Source organism: Heptranchias perlo, chromosome 20 (genome assembly GCF_035084215.1).
Source record: "Heptranchias perlo isolate sHepPer1 chromosome 20, sHepPer1.hap1, whole genome shotgun sequence".
Taxonomy (NCBI): Eukaryota; Metazoa; Chordata; class Chondrichthyes; order Hexanchiformes; family Hexanchidae; genus Heptranchias; species Heptranchias perlo.
Genome location: NC_090344.1, coordinates 29,434,192 through 29,455,945, shown reverse-complemented (window position 1 = coordinate 29,455,945; position 21,754 = coordinate 29,434,192). Strand labels below are relative to the sequence as shown.

General features: G+C 44.2%; 1 protein-coding gene across 3 annotated transcripts in view; it reads right to left on the bottom strand.

Moving 5' to 3' along the window:
• LOC137336102 (uncharacterized) overlaps window positions 1-2,187 on the bottom strand; it is a 34,614-nt gene extending 32,427 nt beyond the window's left edge. For all 3 annotated transcript variants that reach the window (XM_068001590.1, XM_068001591.1, XM_068001592.1), the window contains exon 1: window positions 1,979-2,187. In XM_068001590.1, the coding sequence (XP_067857691.1) occupies window positions 1,979-2,093 (115 nt within the window). In that variant the 5' untranslated portion in view covers window positions 2,094-2,187. The remainder of the gene's footprint in view (window positions 1-1,978) is intronic.
• Window positions 2,188-21,754: the final 19,567 nt, after the last annotated feature.

Genomic DNA, 21,754 nt, shown 5'->3' with positions numbered 1-21,754 from the left:
TCACACTCTGCAAATCGCAATCTTTAAATCTCTCTCCCATTCCCGCACTCTATAAATCTCACTCCCATTCTCTCACTCTCCAAATCTTTCTCCCTTTCCCTCGGTCTGTAAATCTCACTCCCATTCCGCTCTCTATAAATCTCACTCCCATTCTCTCACTCTCTAAATCTAACTCCCATTCTCTCACTCTCTAAATCTCACTCCCATTCTCTCACTCTCTAAATCTCACTCCCATTCTCTCACTCTCTAAATCTCACTCCCATTCTCTCACTCTCTAAATCTCACTCCCATTCTCTCACTCTCTAAATCTCACTCCCATTCCTGCGCACCGTAAAACTCACTCCCATTCCGCACTCTATAAATCTCACTCCCATTCTCTCACTCTCTAAATCTCACTCCCATTCTCTCACTCTCTAAATCTCACTACCATTCTCTCACTCTGCAAATCTCACTCTGCAAATCTCACTCCAATTCCCTCACTCCGTAAATCTCACTCCCATTCCCTCACTCTCTAAATCTTACTCCCTTCCCTCACTCTGTAAATCTCAGTCCCATTCCCTCACTCTGTAAATCTCACTACCATTCCCGCTCTCCATAAATCTCACTCCCAATGCTCTCAGTCTGCAAATCACACTCCAATTCCCGCACACAATAAATCTCACTCATATTATCTAACTCTGTAAATCTCACTCCCATCTCCTCACTCTGTAAGTCTCACTCCCATTCCCGCACTCTGTAAATCGCTCTCCCATTCCTGCACTATGGAAACTCACTCCCATTCCCACACTCTGTAAATCTCACTCCCATTCCTGCACTCTGTTTAAATCTCGCTCCTATTCCCGCATTATGTAAATCTCACTCTTATTATCTCACTCTGCAAATTTCATTCCCATTCCTGCACACTGTAAATCTCATTCCCATTCTCTCACTCTGTAAATCTCACTCCTATTTTCTCACTCTGCAAATCTCACTCCCACTCCCTCACTTTTCAAATCTCACTATGCAAATCTCATACCCATTCTCTTGCTCTGCAAACCTCACTCCCATTCTCACGGTCTGCAAATCTCACTTCTATTCCTGCTTAGTCTAAATCGCACTCCCATTCCCTCACTCTGTCAATCTCACTCCCATTCTCTCACTCTGCAAATCTCACTCCCATTCACTCACACTGTAAATCGCACTCCCATTCTCTCACTCTGTAAATCTCAATCCCATTCCATCACTCTGTAAATCTCACTCTGTAAATCTCGCTCCCTTTCAGTCACACTGTAAATCGCATTCCCTTTCTCTCACTCTGAAAATCTCACTCTGCAAATCTCACTCCCATTCCTTCACAATGTAAATCTCCCTCCCATCCTCTCACTCTGAAAATCTCACTCTGCAAATCTCACTCCCATTCTCTCACTCTGTCAATCACACCCCCATTTCCTCACTCTGAAAATCTCACTCCAATTCCCTCACCTTGTAAATCTCACTCCCATTCACTCGCAATACAAATTTCACTCCGATCCTTCCTCTTTCTACTGTCCTGCAGTACCTGTACCATAGGAGCCAGCGCATTGTAAGCAAAAATAATCCTTAAAGCTGGAGTAAACCACTGAGCTTGCGTTTCCAATATATATTATGGATATATTTAAAACTTGATGTATATATATATATATATATATATACACACACATCTATAGATATAAATATATATAAAACTAAAGCATTATAGATATTTTAAATATGTTTGAAAGAAAAATGTTTCACCCAAACAGATCTCTGAGAGATGGTTCTGACAAAGTCACGCTGAAAGTAATATCACAAAGTGGAATCGGTGCCAACTCAGGCTGAGTGAAACCCGAGAGTCAAATGACTCAGAAGCACCGAAATAAACTTGTCAGTTGCTGCCTTTCACATACGCGGGGAGGGACTGGGCTGTGTGCTGTAAACATGTGTAGAAAATACAGCTCAATACCATCCCTAAAACGCTTACCGTGCTTCGAGTCCGTGTAGAGCAAGTGACATTCCCTGAGGATCTTCTCATTAATGGAGAGGCTCAGACTTTCCAAGGGATTCGTAGAGGATCGTACCTTCAGGCTTCCTGACATTGCTGGGGGCACCACAGATTCCTTCAGCCTGACCTGAGACGGGCAAGCTCAGAGCTGACCAGACCAAAATACTGACACGTTTGGTGAAGCAGGAGGAGCTTTAAGTCCATGTGTGAGTGACAGAGCATGTGTGCGAGCCTGCTCACATCATCTGTTTAATCGCTCAGGGCATCTGTCCAACAGGATCATTAACCCCCGCGCTCCAATCCAGCAGCTGACTGGGGTCAACAGCGTTGGTGTTCTGTTTAATTGAATTTGGTAAAACGAAAGCTGTGGCTGAGCTCTCAATGTTCTGTTTAATACTTGTTGTAACCAAACATTTATTAACCCCTTACTTTCATGTAGAATTCGGTAATTAGGTACATTTGAAGGCTTTGTTAATTTCTCGGTGTCTAATGAAATAGCTAAAATAAATTCCAGGATTAACCCTTAATTTCCCAGTCTCACAGTAACTATAACAAATATCTTACTAATCCCTTAATGTAGCTCAGTCCTCTGTCTAAAACAGTAACTAGTTATGATCAAACTACAATCAAAATTATGGATAATCCTTAGATGTGCTGGTTTATTTATTTACTAGTTTTAATCAAGCCCCTTGTTGGCCACTTAATGCTATGTTCAGTGCAATAACTAGTGATCCTCTGTTTAATATTCCAACTCTTCATTGTGTGCTCCGAGCTCTGGTGATGCCCTAGTTCACTCAGGTAAGTAAAGATGAGGCAGGACCTTCGGTCCATCGAGCGTATAAATTCACTTGGATCCACAATTCCATCACCGTCTGTAACTGTTCCTTCAATGATTGAACAGTCTCCCCCTACCCCCGACCAAAATAGAACTTGAAGTTTCAGTCAACCAAGTATGAATTGCCTCCTGGTCCAAAATCTGGCCCTTTACTCCTCTTTACCCTTTATCCTACTTCCGATCAACCTTGTTTACTCCCCCCCCCCCCCCCCCCCCCCGCAGTGCCTTGCCTAGGTCCACAGGTTCCACGCTCTTAGAGGCCACCTTAATGAGGTATATAAAACAATGAAGAGTGTGTCTGTTGAGAGATTATTTCAGTTTGACAGATTGGGGTGGATCAGGGGACTTGGATTGAAATTATGCTTAAGTAGGAATAGGCTAGATGTTAGGGAGCTCTACTTTTCCCGGAGGGTAGTGAGCCTGTGGAATGTGTTGCCAGCTTGTGCGGTGTGTGCTGATTCTCTGCACGCCTTCAATAGGGAGCTGGACTGGTTCTTGACCTGGACAGAGATTGCATCATTTAGAAGGTAAGTAGATGAAGAGTTGATGTACGCTTGGTCCATGTCATCTATTGGACTGTTTTCCATTGCTTGAGGGGGTATGGGAGGAATTTTGCAGCGTTTTCCCCTTAGTGGCCCTATATTTTTTCTGGTATTTAGCTGTCCCAGGAAATGACAAATCTGCGGAGAGGTAGAAAGTGTTTAGTCGCGATGCTCCTGATAACATGAATGTGGAGCAGGCTTGATGAACCAGCTGGACTTATCCTGTCAGAATTTTCCTGTACTTATATGTTCTTGCGCCGCCTCTCACGGTTGAACAAATGTGACATTTCCCTTCACTTCCCTGGTGGACGAGATCTCTTGCACTGGACCTCGGTCTAGTGGTTCCTTTCCACCCCGCTCTCAACGGTGGACTCTACCCTTGTACAAGCGTGACCAGAAGTAAGGTCAGTACCCAGGGTCAGTTCTGACTGGAGCACTTCACAGCTGCAGTATGAGAGCCTGAAACATCATATTGATTGGGTGATGTAGATCAGTCCTCTGTTTGTTTGGTTGCTCCTCCACAGTGCTCAGTGTACCAGGTCTCCTCATTCACATCACCATTCATTAAATGGTCACTGTAAGGGGTGACCGTCCTGCACATTTCTACAGCAGTTCTGTATTTTATGCATATCTAAAAAAACTTCCATTATAGCGCCTTTTACGACCTCCAGACGTCCAAAGCGTTTTACAGCCATTTATTACTTTTGAAGTGTGGTCACTGTTATAATGTGGGAAACGTGGCTACCAATTTTCACACAGTAAGCTCCCACAAACTGCAATGTGATAATGACCAGATAATCTGTTTTAAAGATGTTCGTTGAGGGATAAATATTGGCCGGGATGTAGGTGAGAACACCCTTTGCCTTCTTCCACATAGTGCTATGGGATCTTTTACATCCTTCCGGGAGGTCAGACGTCTTAACGTCGGTTTAAGAGCTTTCCAAGATACGGCACCTCCAACAGCCTAGATTCTGTGCTCAAGTCTCTGGAGTGGGACTTGAATCCACAACTTTCTGAGTTAGAGGCGAAAGGGCTACACTGAGCCAAGCCTGACACTGCATTTACTCCAATCATCACAGTGTGAAAGGGCTACACTGAGCCAAGCCTGACACTGTATTTACTCCTATCATCACGGTGTGAAAGGGCTACACTGAGCCAGGGCTGGCACTATACTTACTCCAATCATCACGGTGTGAAAGGGCTACACTGAGCCAGGGCTGGCACTGTACTTACTCCAATCATCACGGTGTGAAAGGGCTACACTGAGCCAGGGCTGACACTGCATTTACTCCAATCATCACGGTGTGAAAGGGCTACACTGAGCCAGGGCTGGCACTGTACTTACTCCAATCATCACGGTGTGAAAGGGCTACACTGAGCCAGGGCTGACACTGCATTTACTCCAATCATCACGGTGTGAAAGGGCTACACTGAGCCAGGGCTGGCACTGTACTTACTCCAATCATCACGGTGTGAAAGGGCTACACTGAGCCAGGGCTGACACTGCATTTACTCCAATCATCACGGTGTGAAAGGGCTACACTGAGCCAGGACTGACACTGTATTTACTCCAATCATCACGGTGTGAAAGGGCTACACTGAGCCAGGGCTGACACTGTATTTACTCCTATCATCACAGTGTGAAAGGGCTACACTGAGCCAGGGCTGACACTGCATTTACTCCAATCATCACGGTGTGCAAGGGCTACACTGAGCCAGGACTGACACTGTATTTACTCCTATCATCACGGTGTGAAAGGGCTACACTGAGCCAGGGCTGACACTGTATTTACTCCTATCATCACAGTGTGAAAGGGCTACACTGAGCCAGGACTGACACTGTGTTTACTCCTATCATCACAGTGTGAAAGGGCTACACTGAGCCAGGACTGACACTGTGTTTACTCCTATCATCACAGTGTGAAAGGGCTACACTGAGCCAGGACTGACACTGTATTTACTCCTATCATCGCGGTCACCATCAGTAATGTTAGATTAGGTTCACCGTGAGAAATTTTAGACTAGGATCACCACCAATAATGTTGGAGTCGGGTCATCACCAGAAATGTTAGAGTAAGGTTACCACAAGTAATGTTAGAGTAGGGTCACCGCCAGTCATGTTAGAGTGGGATCACCACCATTAATGTTGGAGTAGGATCACCACCAGTAATGTCAGTGTGGAATCTGCACAAGTAATTTTAGAGTAGATCACCACCACTAATGTTAGAATATTGTCACCAGCAGTAATATTAGATTAGGTTCACCACCAGTGATTTTAGAGTAGTATCACCAAAAGCAATGTTAGAGTAGGGTAACCACCAGTAATGTTAGAGTAGGATCACCACCGGTAATGTTAGAACAGGGTCACCACCAGTGATGTTAGAGTACGGTCAACACCAGTAATATTAGAGTAGGGTCATCGCAATAATGTTAGAGCACGGTCAACACCAGTAATATTAGAGTAGGGTCATCGCAATAATGTTAGAGCACGGTCAACACCAGTAATATTAGAGTAGGGTCATCGCCAATAATGTTAGAGTACGGTCAACACCAGTAGTATTAGAGTACGGTCAACGCCAGTAATGTTAGAGTAGGGTCACCACCAGTAATATTAGAGTAGGGTCAGCGCCAGTAATGATAGAGTACGGTCAACACCAGTAATATTAGTGTAGGGTCAGCACCATTAATGTTATAATAGGAGCACCACGAGTAATGTTAGCGTGGATTCACCACCAATAATGTAGAGTCGACACACGGAAGATTAGATCAGTTTCACCACCAGTAATGTTCGATCAGTGTCACCGCCAGTAATGTTAGAGCAGATTCACCTCCTGTAACGAAACAGTAGAGTCACCACCATTAAGGTTCGAGCAGGGTCACTACCATTAATGTTAGAGTAGGGTCACCACCTGTAATGTTCGATTAGGATCATCACCCGTAATGTTAGATCGGAGTCACTACCAGTAATGTCAGAGTTTTGTCATCACCAGTAATGTTAGAGTAGGGTCACCACCAATAATGTTAGAGTAGGGTCACCACCAATAATGTTAGAGTAGGGTCACCACCAATAATGTTAGAGTAGGGTCACCACCAATAATGTTAGTGTAGGGTCACCACCAATAATGTTAGAGTAGGGTCACCACCAATAATGTTAGAGTAAGGTCACCACCAATAATGTTAGTGTAGGGTCACCACCTGTAATGTTTGATTATAATTGCCAATTGTAATGTTGTAGTAAGGTCACCTATTGTTAGAGCCGAGTCATCATCAGTGATCATCTCAATACAAAACACATTTCAATTATGTAATAGATGGGTGAAGATTTTACTGAATTAATATGAGCCATCAATAACATAACGCGGTGTCCAGGAGGGATGTTCCCTTCACAATTCACGGGGCGTGCACAGAGCACATTCACTCGGGGATTACTTTCCGTTCATTGATGTTAATGGACGGAGTTTCATGGACTGAGCTGTAGAATTTCCCCATTGACGTCCCGGGCGCACTCAAGCGGAAAATCTCCTTGTTTGTTAAGCGACTGTAACTAACACCAATTATTTTCTCAGCGGGGCACCGATTGTTTTATGAAGGGGGAGTATTTACGGATCTCAGATGTTCTCCAGTCGGAACCCTGAGGCCGGACAGAATTCACACATTCTTCTAACAAATGGAACGGCCAACAATTCAACAGATAAAGGACATTTACTACCCTGTCCTCGCATCATTTGGTTTTCCTGGTAAGTCAGTTAATCCTGTTATTTAATAGCTGTTCACGATCTCATTGTTAATGATTATGTAACAGATTCCGAGAATGTCCTCATTACCGAGTAACTTATCCAGCGGGATAATTGGGTTAATATCAGCGGGAATGCTAGCAGTCTGAGCCGCCGGTGAGGCGCTGCTCTGATCGGTAGATCGTGGGCACCGGGCGATCAACTTTCCTCCCTATACTGAGGGAGGGCGAGACTAATTCCCCAACCCAATTAATAGTACATAGATCACTAAAGGATGTATTGCCCAGTGTCCCTGGTAATCCTTTTAATTGTACCGATGTTCGCTGTCTACTTTCAGTTGATAATTCCTCGGTCTGCAGCCACCTCCACCCAACAGAAGGCTTTGAACGATAATTTGAGAATCAATTGCCGTTCAGCGAAGTGCTCCCCTCCCCTCAGCTGCAAATAACTTTCGCGTTTCCACCAATTGCCTCTTTCTTACCGAGCAGCTCCCTCGGGGCGATTATAAATAGAAAAAGCCCAGAGTTTCCACCTAAATTGAAGCTTCTGTCTCAGCTGAATATTTTATTTGAATTCATATCTTTCCAGTAATTGTTGTGAAATTATATTTAGTACTGCTGACATCTGATGCAGCTCCCGAGACCCCGCTCGCCAAAGAAACTGAAGGAACGAAATATAAATTTCGATCAATTGTCACATGGGGCCGCAGCAGTAAAGTATAAAATTTAGTCGGTGCATCACATGGGTACAAACCTCATGGCCGGATGGTTTTAGCGCTCAACACTGCATTGAAATATATGTTTGGACGTATGTAACGAAATCCGTTTATAGAACCATTCAATGTTTCCCTTTTAGGCGCTTTTATCTGCATCTGTACCGTCCCTGCGAGGTGCTCCTGCTTAGCCTGGACCGCACAGTAATAGTGTGAGTGGAACCTCAATCTAGTGTTAGTGGCGATAGAGTTGGAAATGAAATTCGGGACAGATGTATGACGGACGGATGGTCCGATGTCGCCTGTTTCACATTATCGCCCAAAGTCAAAATCCCCCGTTGACTCATAAGTACCTGGGGTGTCGGTAGTCATGGGGTCGCTCTCCGTTATCATTCCCAAGACTGATTCCGAGCGACCCTACCCCCGCTGCCTTGACCCGTCTGACTGAAGTAAGCAGGAAGGACGGCGGATTTTCAGTCCCTCTATAGTGAGTGTTTAATGTTTGGTTTTTTTTAAATGAAGCGTCGTCATCGCTTGCCTATATTAAATAAGAACCCTAAGTCGGAAAACAATTGAACATGTCCCCACAATATGCTGTGAGATTTATCTGAGTATGCCTGTTACTTACCTCTTGTCCCTCTTTCTTACAGCGAACTTGGTGACAGTTGTGATTCTCTTCAGAGGAAATTGCGGCCTTTCCAAATGTATCTCTATCTATATGGTGGCCATGGCGACAGCAGATCTGCTTGTCATCATCTTCAATGTAATGGAGTATGAAATTTTCAGTAAACTCTTTCCACTTTCATTCTTGTCCTACACTGCCGTTTGTAAGTTCATGATGTACATTAATTGTACCAACCTAGATATGTCGGTGTGGTTTACAGTCTCCTTCACATTTGACCGATTTGTATCTATATGTTGTCAGAAGTTTAAAACAAGATATTGCACATCGAGAACTGCGGCCGCGGTTATAATGACGGTCTCTGTGCTGATCTATTTGGAAAACATCCCCTATTGGTTTGCATTTGAACATAAACAAATAATTAACAATGTTCAGTGGGGTTTCCGCCCTAGATTGGCCTTTTATTCATCGCCTGCAGGTATACTGTACACATGGTTAGAAAGTATTTTAATTACATGGATTCCTTTTGTTTTAATATTACTGTTTAATTGTTTGACGGTCAGACGCATTTTAATGGCCAGCAGAGCCCGCAGGGGTCTCCGGAGTCACAGTAGTGAGAATCAGATCGATCCAGAGATAGCGAACCGAAGGAAATCTATTATTTTACTGTTCACTGTATCGGGCTGTTTTATAATCTTGTGGCTGCCAGCTGCCGTGAATTCTTTAGCTAGCAGTCTGACCGTGTATTACCGACCCAATTATACAGCTCCTGCATTTATCGCCTATGAAGTTGGAAATATGCTTATGTATTTGAGTTCCTGTACAAACACGTGTATTTATGCAGTTACCCAAACGAAATTCAGGAACGAGCTGAAGAAGGTGGTGAAATCTCCTTGCACATTTATTCTGATTTCTTTAAAGAAATGAAAAATCAAACCAAAGCTTCCTGTCCTAACCAGAGCTCAATTACAGTCCGTGTTCCATTTTAAAATGGCCGTCTTTCTGTTACGACGAAAATGGATTGTTATTATGGAAATGAACAGGGATCAGAAAATATTTCTTCCATTACTTGCCCTGTGTTTGATGTCTGTTGCTTTCCCAGGTGAACAGAATCGTTTCCTGCTAAAACAGCGCACTTCCCGCTCAAAATTCAAAGCGAACAGTCATGATTGAGATTCAGCAGTGGAGTGGAACATGTGGCTTCAGCGTTAACTGTTTTACACCATAGTTACTGGAATGAGACGCGCTAGTTGAATTAATGGATAAAGTTTTCTTTAGTGTAAAAACAATGAAGTGTGTTACAATCATGGTTATTTGTAATTATTCTGTAACCTTGGTGTGAATGTTGCAGGCGCTGGTCTCCCCATCAGACACCACTCCCCATTGTCTCTTGGCCTAATAGAACGAGGCTCTGTCTCCTGATAAGTGACTAATGATGGAGACGGTAGGAACTTGACCGTCGATGTGATGTTAGGTATCCCTGTTATCAAATATTTATTAAAATATCAAGTGATCATCAAAATGTCGGTATGTTATAACAGACCATTCGGCCCAACCAGTCGTTGTCGGCGTTTTCCCTCCACCCGAGAAAATAGCTCCAATCACTTAACCCGAGCAGTCTCAAAATCCCTTCAAACTATTTTTATTCACACACCTGTACAATTTCATCTTGAATATTGACATGATTTCTGCCTCTATATGTTCACAACTCTCCATGTAAAGATGTTTCTCCTACTCTCCATTCTAAACCTCTTACATTTATTCTATAATCTATGGCCGTTATTTCTTGATCCATCAAATAAATGAAGCAGTCTGCTTCTATCTATCCTGTCCCGTCCCTTGTTTTCCTAAATCACCCGGACACGACTAACTAAAAGATATCAATCTGGTATCAGTACACAATCTAGTGAAAGTCAGGAAAGTGCAGTTAAGATAGTTAATTGATATCTTTCTCTTGTAGATGTTTGAGTCCTTTGCTTATACTGAGCAATGGGAAGAATGTATTTGATGCTTGGCCACTACCCGAAACATGGGACCGTGCAGGGGGAGATTCTAATCAAACACCTCCCGAGCTCACGATCATTTGAGAGGGATCTCAAATGGCTTGCATCGAATGTCTCGTGCTGCATGATCTTGGGATATCGCTGAGTTTGCAGAAGTGACGTTTTGCCCTTGAAGCAACCAGCATGCGATATGCATGGATGCATTTCAGGCGACGCTAGTTAAACACGTGAGGGAGAAAGAATAGAAAGTAATGCTGATAGTGGTAGATGAAGAGGGTGGATGGAGGGTCTTGCGAAACATAAAGAGAGGCATGTGCCATTTGGGTCGAATGGCCTGTTTCTGTGCTGTATATTCTATATAATTCTATATAATTCTGCGATGAAGCTGCACTGAACAACCGGTCCAAGACAAAGTCAGTCACGCTGACAACACCACTACCTGAAATGGTTAATCTGGCACTGGACAGTATGTAAAACCAATGGGTAGAGATCTCTACATTAGAATAGACCGAGACAGATATATAATGCTGATGAGACATTGTTCAGTGTTGGCCTTAAATATTCAAACGCCAACAAAGCGGGCACTGTAAGGAAATGGTAAATCATACTGTCCTGAAGAGTGATGATATGATACTGCATTGGTTTCTCCTTATATTGTAGTAATGATAACATTTAGCCTTTGCCTATTTAACAGGGAAGTATACGTCAATTTGAAGTCCCACTGGGCTGTTGGGCAAGGGCTGACCTTTCATCAATGATCAGTTTCAGGATGAAGTAATAAGAAACTTAATTAAAGACGGACCATTATATGCTGATTCAAACATTTCAGAGAACTTTAATGATTTGTTAACAGTGTGGGAAAACAGGTAGTTCTTCAAAGGAAAACATTTGAGCTTATATAACCAATTTAATTGGTACGAGTGATACAGAAACAAGAATGGACTTATTGTTCGAGGTAGAATTGCAAGTGTATGGATCAAGGGTGAAACTTTCGTTTAAATAACGAAGCAAGGGAATTAACCGTCTTATCCCAATAGAAAAAGAGCTCGGTTTGTAAAGAAACCTATCATATTGATAAAGGATAATTCAATTCCATTCTCCTTATGTGGAGTTTTATTTTAACTTCCATATAATTATGTGATCTATAATTGTGTTTATTTCCAGGGACAGAAAGTGAGAAAAATGAATAAAAACTGTCTATTTGAAATAAGTATTCTGATTCGTAAAGTGCTAAGATACTGAGCTCAGAACTGTTAAACGGTTCATTACCCAACTGACCATCATCAGGTGTGGTTGTAAGTACAACCTTTTCAGTTTATGTTTAAGTACTATTGTATGTATTGACTGCTTAATAAACTTATGACAACTCACTTCAATGTTCAAGAACCTTATTGAAAACCTTTCGCTAACAATACCCTTCGTACTTTAATTGTGAATGGCCTTCATGTATTAATTGTGATTAAGTGGCCCCTTTGCCCGTCTTTAACGTTCCACTTAATCATGACGTTCTCTAAAAAATCAAACTCCAAATGGGTGCAGGTCTCCGTGGATCACAGGCTGTGCCTATCCGGTTGGCATCGAACTTCTGGGGAAATGGTGGTGGGTTATGGGCAGTTCCGTATAATACGCACATTCCCATTTAACTGCATTCAGACGACCAACTGTATTTAAGGCACGAGTCCAGCAGCAGGCAGGTGTTTTAACTTAATCGGTCAGCGATGTATCTGCACCCAGCTACAATCGGGAGAGACCGATGTGTAATCAACCACATCATCCAAAATCAACAGGTTAAATAGAAAGCAAAGTCATGATCAAGTAAACCATTGTATTACAGTGTCAAATTCAATCCCACATGGCTGCGATTCGCCGGGGCGGGGAACGGGGAAACACAACCTTATGGCATTGAATCACGAACTGTTGTTTACTTAGAAACTTCTTTTCCCTTGAGTTCCCCTATTTCTAATTGAACAGAGACTGTGTATCACCGACATTCTTGTATCCTTTATATCTAATTCAAAAGCTTCAGTTTTCCCGTGTCGCCTACTTCTATCTAAGTGGTGGTTGTGTTCCGCTGGCCTCCATTGCTAATGGAAGAGTTGCTGTATTCTCAATCGTTAATTAAATATTTACTGTATTCACCTAATTTTCCCAGTTCTCAACCTTTAATTAAACAGTTGCTCATTTCCTCCTATATTCCACTTTGCTCTGTTTCTAATTGAACAATTACTGTCTTCCCCTAAATTCCTCTTTCCTCCAATTCTAATTAAACAGTTGCTAATCACTGAAATTCCACAGTCCTCTATTTCTAATTAAATGTAAGGAATCTTACAACACCAGGTTATAGTTCAACAATTTTATTTTAAAATCACAAGCTTTCGGAGATTATCCCCTTCTTCAATTGTTGGACAAAAACCTGGTGTTGTAAAATTCCTTACATTTGTCCACCCCAGTCCATCACCGGCATCTCCACATCGAATTAAATGGTCACTGTAGTCCCCTAAATTCCATTGCTGTCCATTACTAATTTAACAGTTATTCTATTCCTCTAAATTCCCATGAATGTTATTTATAATTAATCAGTTACTGTGTTCCCCTAAATTCCCCCTTTTCCATTCATACTTAACGTTACCCTAACCGCCTGAATTCACCTTTATTTTATTTCTAATTAAGCAGCTCATGTTCTCCTAATTTACTCCGTCCTCGATTTCTAATTAAGCAGTTACTGTGCCTTTCTAAATTCCCATATCCTCTAATTTTAATTGTACTGATTGGGAAAGGAGCCTGTTCCATAGATCGATCACTCGTTCACTGAAATAGTATTTCTGCAGATTAGTTTTGAATTTAACCCCTTCAAGCCCAGACCGTGTCCCCTGGTTCCACTGTTCTAGATAAGATGAAACAGCTTGTCATTTTTTACATTTTCTGTTGCAGTAACCGTACTGTCTCGCACACACTCAGGTCCTGGCTGTTCGTGGGGTCTCTGTATGTTGGTCAGAGGAATGTTAACACGAAAAGCGGAATTAAACTGCTGGTGCTAAGGCCAGCTACAATTCAATAGTTTCAGTGTTTTGGATAACATTTTAATTCATAAACTTTCAGTCACTATCTTAGACCTGTATATAATAAAAAACAGACTTGTCCTGTTGGTGAAATCTCAACATGGAAATCTCACTCACTAACCCACTCTACTTCACTACAAGTCAATAAAAATAAATGCAATGCTGCAGGATCCCATTCGATTTAATGTTTGTTGAGTAACTTGCTTGTGGCCTATTCAAATAAGCTAATGGAAAGTTGGCCTTTATCTCAAACGGTCTGGAATACAATGGGAAGCAGTTATGCTTCAGTTATACAAAGCCTGGGTCAGACCCCATCAGGAGTACTTCATTCGGTTTTGGGCATTGCACTCAGAAAGGATACATTGGCCTCAGAGGGGGTGAAGCGTGATCATCGCCTTAAATATTCAAGGCTAACAGAGGGACTACGAGGAGTTGAACCCGCGCTCTTTGTTTCATAAAACTTCGGCTTCCCTGCTTGGCTACTGCGCTGCTTCCATGCACCCTTCGTGACACTGGACATGATTCTCCAGATGTCTCACACCAGCTGTCCATCATTCTTCAATGTTAATATCTGAATTGACCTTACTTTCCAGCTTCTCCTCAAATGTATCTATGCTATTCGCCTGAACTACGCCATGTGGTGGAACGTTCCATATTCAGACTTCTGAAGAAGTTCCTCCTGAATTCCCTGTTGTATTTATTAGTGACTATCTTATATTTATGGCCCCTAGTTTTGGATGCCCACTAATCGGAAAGATTTACTTTTTGATTACCCGATCGAACCCCTTCATGATTTTAAAGACCTCTATTAGGTCACCCCTCCGCCTTCTCTTTTCCAGAGTAAAGCGCCTCAGCCTGTTCAGTCTTTCCTGATAGTTATATCCGCTGATTTCTGGTATCATCCACCTAAATCTTTTTTGCACCTTATCCATTGTCTCTACATACTTTTTGTAATATGGAGATCAGAACTGTGCGCAGTATTCTAAGTGTGCTCTGACCAATGTTCTATACACGTTTAACGTAATTTCTATTTAGGAGGAGGTGGCCTCCTTATTCCTCCGACCAAAATACAACACCTCGCACTTATTTATGTTGAAATTCATTGTCCATTTTCATTACCATTCTGCAAGTTTGTTAAAGTCTTCTTGTGTTTTGTGGCAGTCTTCCTTAGTATTAATTATCCTGCAATTTGGTGTCAGCCACAACTTTTGATATTGTACTTCTGATTGTCGAGCCCAAATAATTTGTGTAAATGTTGAACAACAGTGGTCCTAGTACGGATCCTTGTGGAACATCATTTTCCATCTTCCGCCAGTTTGAGTAACAACCTTTAACCCCTACTCTGCTTTCTGTTTTGTAGCCAGTTTGCTATCCATGCTATTACTTGCCCTGTGACTCCATATGACGTGAGTCACGAGTCTACTACGAGGTATCTTATCAAAGTCCTTTGGAAAGTTCAATGCATTGGGAGAGTCAGTGGATTAGGACATGGCAGTAGTTTGGGAAAGCTAATGGACCAGTTCATATTATAGGATTTGGAAACTCAGTGGACTGGGATATATCAATGGTTTTGGAAACTCAGTGGACTGGGATATATCAATGGATTGGGAAAATCAATTAACTGGGACAGATATATGGATTAGGAAAATCAGGGATTGCAAACACCAGTTTCAGAAACAGCAACGGATGGAGTGATGTCATTGAACTGGCAATGCCAAGGGTTTGCAAATTATCAATATTTAGGTAAATCAATCGCTGATTTTAACGTACTCTGCCTCTGTCATTGTATCTGCCACTATCTCTGCCTGCCTCTGTATCCATCTGTCTCAGTTTCTTTTGTCTGTTGTAAAGTCTGGGTCCTTTGACCCCTCTTTACGTGACGCCGATGCAGGAGATGAGACTATAGGTTGAGGATCAAGAGACACGTGGTCTCCGAGTGAACTTAAGACACACACTGTCTCTATCTCTCTAATACCAGCACATTTGCGAATCAGAATGTCATAAGAGCATAAGAACACAAGGAAAAGGAGCAGGAGTAGACCATACGGCCCCTCGAGCCTGCTCCGCCATTCAATAAGTTCATGGCTGATCTTCAACCTCAAGTCCACTCTCCTGCCCGATCCCCATATCCCTTCATTCGCTTAGTGTCCAAAAATCTATCGATCTCAGTTTTGAATATACTCAACGACTCAGCATCCACAGTCCTCTGGAGTAAAGAATTCCAAAGATTCACAACCCTCTGAGTGAAGAAATTCCTCCTAATTTCGGTCCTAAATAGCCGATCTCCTATCCTGAGACTATGACCCCTGGTTCTGGACTCTTCAGCCAGAGGGAAGCAACCTCTCAGCATTAACCCTGTTAAGCTCTCTAAGAATTTTATACGTTTCAATGAGATCACCTCTCATTCTTCTAAACAGTTCTGAATAGATTTGTGCCTCTGTCTTGTTTCAAAACCACAAAATGAAGGAATTGCTACCCCGGGGAAAACGGCCTGCAGAATTGTTAAATATTCTAAGTTTGTACGGGAATTTTGATATTGCAGCTGAAACGTCTAGAGACAAGGACACGCGCTCTCAAGTTGCTACGGGAAAATCATTTCATTTAAGATTTGCGCTCGTAAAGTCGTTCCATAACGGGGTCAAACCCGAGCTTTTCGGTTGAGAAGGTTTACCCCTTGGCTACCGCATCACATGCCAGCATTGCTAACGACAACTGACTTACTCTTCTTGCAACAGTGCCACTGGGCTCGGTACAACTTTGATTCCGAAGAAACGACACCCCGAAGAACGCGCCACGAGAGTTCCAGCCAGGATTGTGTGTTCGGTCCTTGGAGTGCGGCTTGAACACTTGGCCTCGTGACTCAAAGGGGAGAGAGTTCCACCACAAAGTTCACCTCAAATGCCTAACATCTTCCTTTACCCACGATTCCCCACCCTGACCGTGCACAGGCACTTTGACCCTGCAATCTCACAAAAAGTGCCTCCACAGCCCAAAAATCTCCCTCTTCTGCTGCTCGTATATTGCCTCTCAGACCCAATGCGACCGAGTGCTGCAGAACATGCGCCTCCTATCTGCTTATGCCGGTACTGTATCCTGGGACCCTTCCCGACCCCAGTGAGGAACTGGGGTAGAGAGCGCTGCTTGGACCATTGTCTGTTTGGAGGCAGTTCACTGATAACGTCCCGTCGGTCAGTTCTGCGGCCAGGAGGAACCCGTGTATCACAGATATCTGAAGTGTGAGAGTTTTGCAGCCCCAATTCTGTTATTTTAAGGGACTGCTCCTACATTCTTGGCTCCACTTCAGCCCAACACTCCTGATCCTGGGACACCCGGTACATGAAGCAGATCGGAGGAGATCCTCGTGGGTCAAAAACCCCATCGACAGGATATGGGGGGTCCGTGGTCGTTGAGGTTCGCTCCAAATACCCGCCTCTCTTCCGCTTTATCAACCAGAACAGCACCTCGCGCGTCTGCTCGGGAATTTACTGGTGGGAAATCCGCATTTATCAGCTTCAATTCGACCTTTTTACAATTAGGTTTATATTTGTGCTATCAAGCGGCAATTACGCACCAATAACCTGCTCACCGATGCTCAGTTTGGGTTCCGCCAGGACCACTCGGCTCCAGACCTCATTAAAGCCTTGGTCCAAACATGGACAAAGGAGCTGAATTCCGGAGGTGAGGTGAGAGTGACTGTCCTTGATATCAAGGCAGCATTTGACCGAGTGTGGCATCAAGGAGCCCTCGTAAAATTAAAGTCAATGGGAATCAGGGGGGAAACTCTCCAGTGGCTGGAGTCATACCAAGCGCAAAGGAAGATGGTAGTGGTTGTTGGAGACCAATCATCTCAGCCCCAGGGCATTGCTGCAGGAGTTCCTCAGGGCAGTGTCCGAGGCCCAACCATCTTCAGCTGCTACATCAGTGACCTTCCCTCCATCATAAGGTCAGAAATGGGGATGTTCGTTGATAATTGCACAGTGTTCAGTTCCATTCGCAACCCCTCAAGTAATGAAGCAATCCGAGTCCGCATGCAGCAAGACCTGGACAACATCCAAGCTTGGGCTCATAAATGGCAAGTAACATTCGTGCCGGACAAGTGCCAGGCAATGACCATCTCCAACAAGAGAGAGTCTAACCACCTCCCCTTGACATTCAACGGCATTACCATCGCTGAATCCCCCACCATCAACATCCTGAGGGTCAACATTGACCAGAAACTTAACTGGACCAGCTATATAAATACTGTGGCTACAGGGGCAGATCAGAGGCCGGGTATTCTGCGGCGAGTGACTCACCTCCTGACTCCCCAAAGCCTTTCCACCATCTACAAGGCACAAGTCAGGAGTGTGATGGAATACTCTCCACTTGCTTGGATGAGTGCAGCTCCAACAACACTCAAGAAGCTCGACACTATCCAGGACAAAGCAGCCCGCTTGATTGGCACCCCATCCACCACGCTAAACATTCGCTCCCTTCACCACCGGCGCACTGTGGCTGCAGTGTGTACCATCCACGGGATGCACTGCAGCAACTCGCCAAGGCTTCTTCGACAGCACCTCCTAAACCCGCGACCTCTACCACTAAGAAGGACAAGAGCAGCAGGCACATGGCAACAACACCACCTGCGCGTTCCACTCCAAGTCATACACCATACCGACTTGGAAATATATCGGCGTTCCTTCATCGTCGCTGGGTCAAAAACCTGGAACTCCCTTCCTAACAGCACTGTGAGAGAACCGTCACCACATGGACTGCAGCGGTTCAAGAAGGCGGCTCACCACCACCTTCTCGAGGGCAATTAGGGATGGGCAATACATGCCAGCCTCGCCAGCGACGCCCATATCCCATGAACGAATAAGAAAAAAAATTGCCTAAAATAATATGGAACTTATCCTGATCCCTGTATTTAAAATTTTAAGAAAGATATGAAAGGAAACAGAGAAGGAAATGGACACGTACACAATTTCTCACTCTCTGTCCCTCCCTCCTTCACTCACATATTCCTTTTTTTAGCCAGGGATAGAATATAAGAGTCGGGAGGTTATGCAAGAACTGTATAAAACACTAGTTAGGCCACAGTTTGAGTACTGCGTACAGTTCTGGTCGCCAAATTACAGGAAAGATCTAATTGCACTAGAGAGGGTACAGGGAGGATTACGACGACGCTCCCAGCGCTGGAGAATTTTAACTATGAGGAAAGATTGTGCAGGCTGGGTTTGTTTTCATTGGAACAGAGGAGGCTGAGGGGTGATTTAATTGTGGTGCACAAAATTATAAAGGGACTAGATATGCTGGATAGGAAGTATCACATTATAGAAGACTTTTGGACAACCAGGCCGAATATCGAAAGTTCAGAACGAATGGAAAAAGGAAATAAAAGGAGAATATTGCAGTACCAGAGAAAGAGGATGTCATGTAGGGGTCAAAGACCGAATTTATTTGTTTCGAGTTAAGAAATAAAAGAGGTGCCATTACACTACTGGGTGTATTCTACAGGCCACCAACTAGTGGGAAGGACATAGAGGAGCAAATTTGTAGGGAAATGGCAGAAAGCTGCAAAAGCCATAGAGTAGCGATAACTGGGGACTTCAATTATCCGGGTATGGTAAAATAATGGTTATGTTCCTGGCACGAGCAATCCAGAAGCCCAGACTAATAATCAGTGAATTATGAGTTCAAATCCTGCCACGGCCGGTGGGGAATTTAAATTCCATTAATTAAATAAAATCCAGCATTAAAAAAGTAGTATCAGTAATGGGGGCTATGAACCGACCAGATGCGTGTTAAAAACCAATCTGGTTCACTAATGTCCTTTTGGGAAGGAAAACTGCCGTCCTTACCCGGCCTGGTCTATATGTGATTCCAGACCCACAGCAATGTGATTGATTCTTAATCGCCCTCTGAAATGGCCAAGCCAGCCACTCAGTTGTACAATCTCCGTACAGAGATTCACCATAAGAATAAAACCAGATGGACCACCGCACACGACAAAGACCAACCAAGCCCAGTCAACCCTGCAAATTCCTCCTCACTGACATCTGGGGACTTGTGCCAAAATTGGCAGAGCTGCCCACAGATTAGTCAAGCAACAGCCTGACATAGCCATACTCACAGAATCATACTTTTCAGCCTCCGTCCCAGACTGTTCCATCACGATCCCAGGGTATGTCCTGTCCCACCGGCAGCACAGACCCACCAGAGGTGCCGGTACAGTGATATACAGTCAGGAGGGAGTGACCCTGGGAGTCCTCAACATTGACGCCCGACCCCATGAAATTTCATGACATCAGGTCAAATATGGGCAAGGAAACCTCCTGCTGATTGCCACCTACCGCCCTCCCTCAGCTCATGGATCAGACCAGCTCCATGTTGGTAAACACTGAGGGTAGAAAGGGCACAGAATGTACTCTGGGTGGGGGACTTCAATGTCCATAACCAAGAGTGGCTCGGTAACATCACTACTGAGCGAGCTGGCCGAGTCCTGAAAGACACAGCTGACAGACTGGGCCATGTGGCAAGTGGTGAGCCAACCAACAAGAGGGAAAATCTATTTACCCTCGTCCTCACAAATATACCTGTCACAAATGCATCTCTTCAAGACAGTATTGGTCGAAGTGACCATCACACAGTCCTTGTGGAGACGAAATCCCGTCTTCACACTGAGCATACCATCCAACGTGTTTTGTGGCACCACCACCGTGCTAAATGGGATAGATTCAGAACATATCCAGCAGCTCAAAACTGCTGTGGACCATCAGCAGCAGCAGAATTGTATTCCAGCACAATCTGTAACCTCAAGGCCCGGCATATTCCTCACTCTACCATTACCAACAAGACAGGGGATCAACCCTCGTTCAATAAGGATTGCAGAAGAGCATGCCAGGAGCAGCACCAATCATATCTAAAAATGAGGTGCCAACCTGGTGAAGCTACATGCATGCTGAAGAGCGGAAGCAACATGCCATGGACAGAGCTAAGCGATTCCACAACCAACGGATCAGATCAAACTCTGCAGTCCTGCCACATTCAGTCGTGAATGGTGGTGGACAATTAAACAACTAACTGGAGGAGGAGGCTCCATGAACATCCCCATCCTCGATGATAACAGAGTCCAAAATGTGAGTGAAAAAGACAAGGCTGAAGCGTTTGCAACCATCTTCAGCCAGAAGTGCAGAGTCGATCCATCTCGGCCTCCTCCCGACATCCCCAACATCACAGAACCAGTCTTCAGCCAATTCGATTCACTCGACGTGATATCAAGAAACGGCTGAATGCACTGGATACAGCAAAGGCTATAGGCCCCGACAAAATCCCGGCTGCAGTGCTGAAGACTTGTGCTAAAGAACTAGCCGGGCCTTTAGCCAAGCTGTTCCAGTACAGCTACAACACTGGCATCTACCCGACAATGTGGAAAATTGCCCAGGTATGTCCTGTCCACAAAAAACAGGACAAATCCAATCCGGCCAATTACCACACCATCAATCTACTCTCAATCATCAGCACAGTGATGGAAGGTCTCGTCGACAGTGCTATCAGGCGGCACTTACTCGCCAATATCCGAATCACTGATGCTCAATTTGGGTTCCGGCAGGACCACTCGCCTCCAGACCTCATTACAGCCTTGGTCCAAAAGTGGACAAAAGAGCTGAATTCCAGAGATGAGGTGAGAGTGACTGCCCTTGACATCAAGGCAGCATTTGACCGAGTGTGGCACCAAGGAGCCCGAGTAAAATTGAAGTTGATGGGAATCAAGGGGAAAACCCTCCAGTGGAGCCATACCTATCGCAAAGGAAGATGGTAGTAGTTTTTGGAGGCCAATCAACTCAGCCCAGGATGCCGCTGCAGGAGTTCCTCAGGGAAGTTTCCTAGGCCCAACCAACTTCAGCTACTTCATCAATGATCTTCACTCCATCATAAGGTCAGAAATGGCGATATTCGCTGATGACTGCACAGCGTTCAGCTCCATTCGCAACCCCTCAGATAATGAAGCAGTCGATGCCCGCATGCAGTAAGATCAGGACAACATCCAGGCTTAGGATGATAAGTGACAAGTATCTTTCACGGCAATCAAGTGCCAGGCAATGAAAATCTCCAACAAGAGAGAGTCTAACCACCTCCCCTTGACATTCAGCGGCATTGCCATCACCGAATCCCCCACCATCAACATCCTGGGGGTCACCATTGGCAAGAAACTGAACTGGACCAGCCACATAAATACTGTGGTTACAAGAGCAGGCCAGAGGCTGGG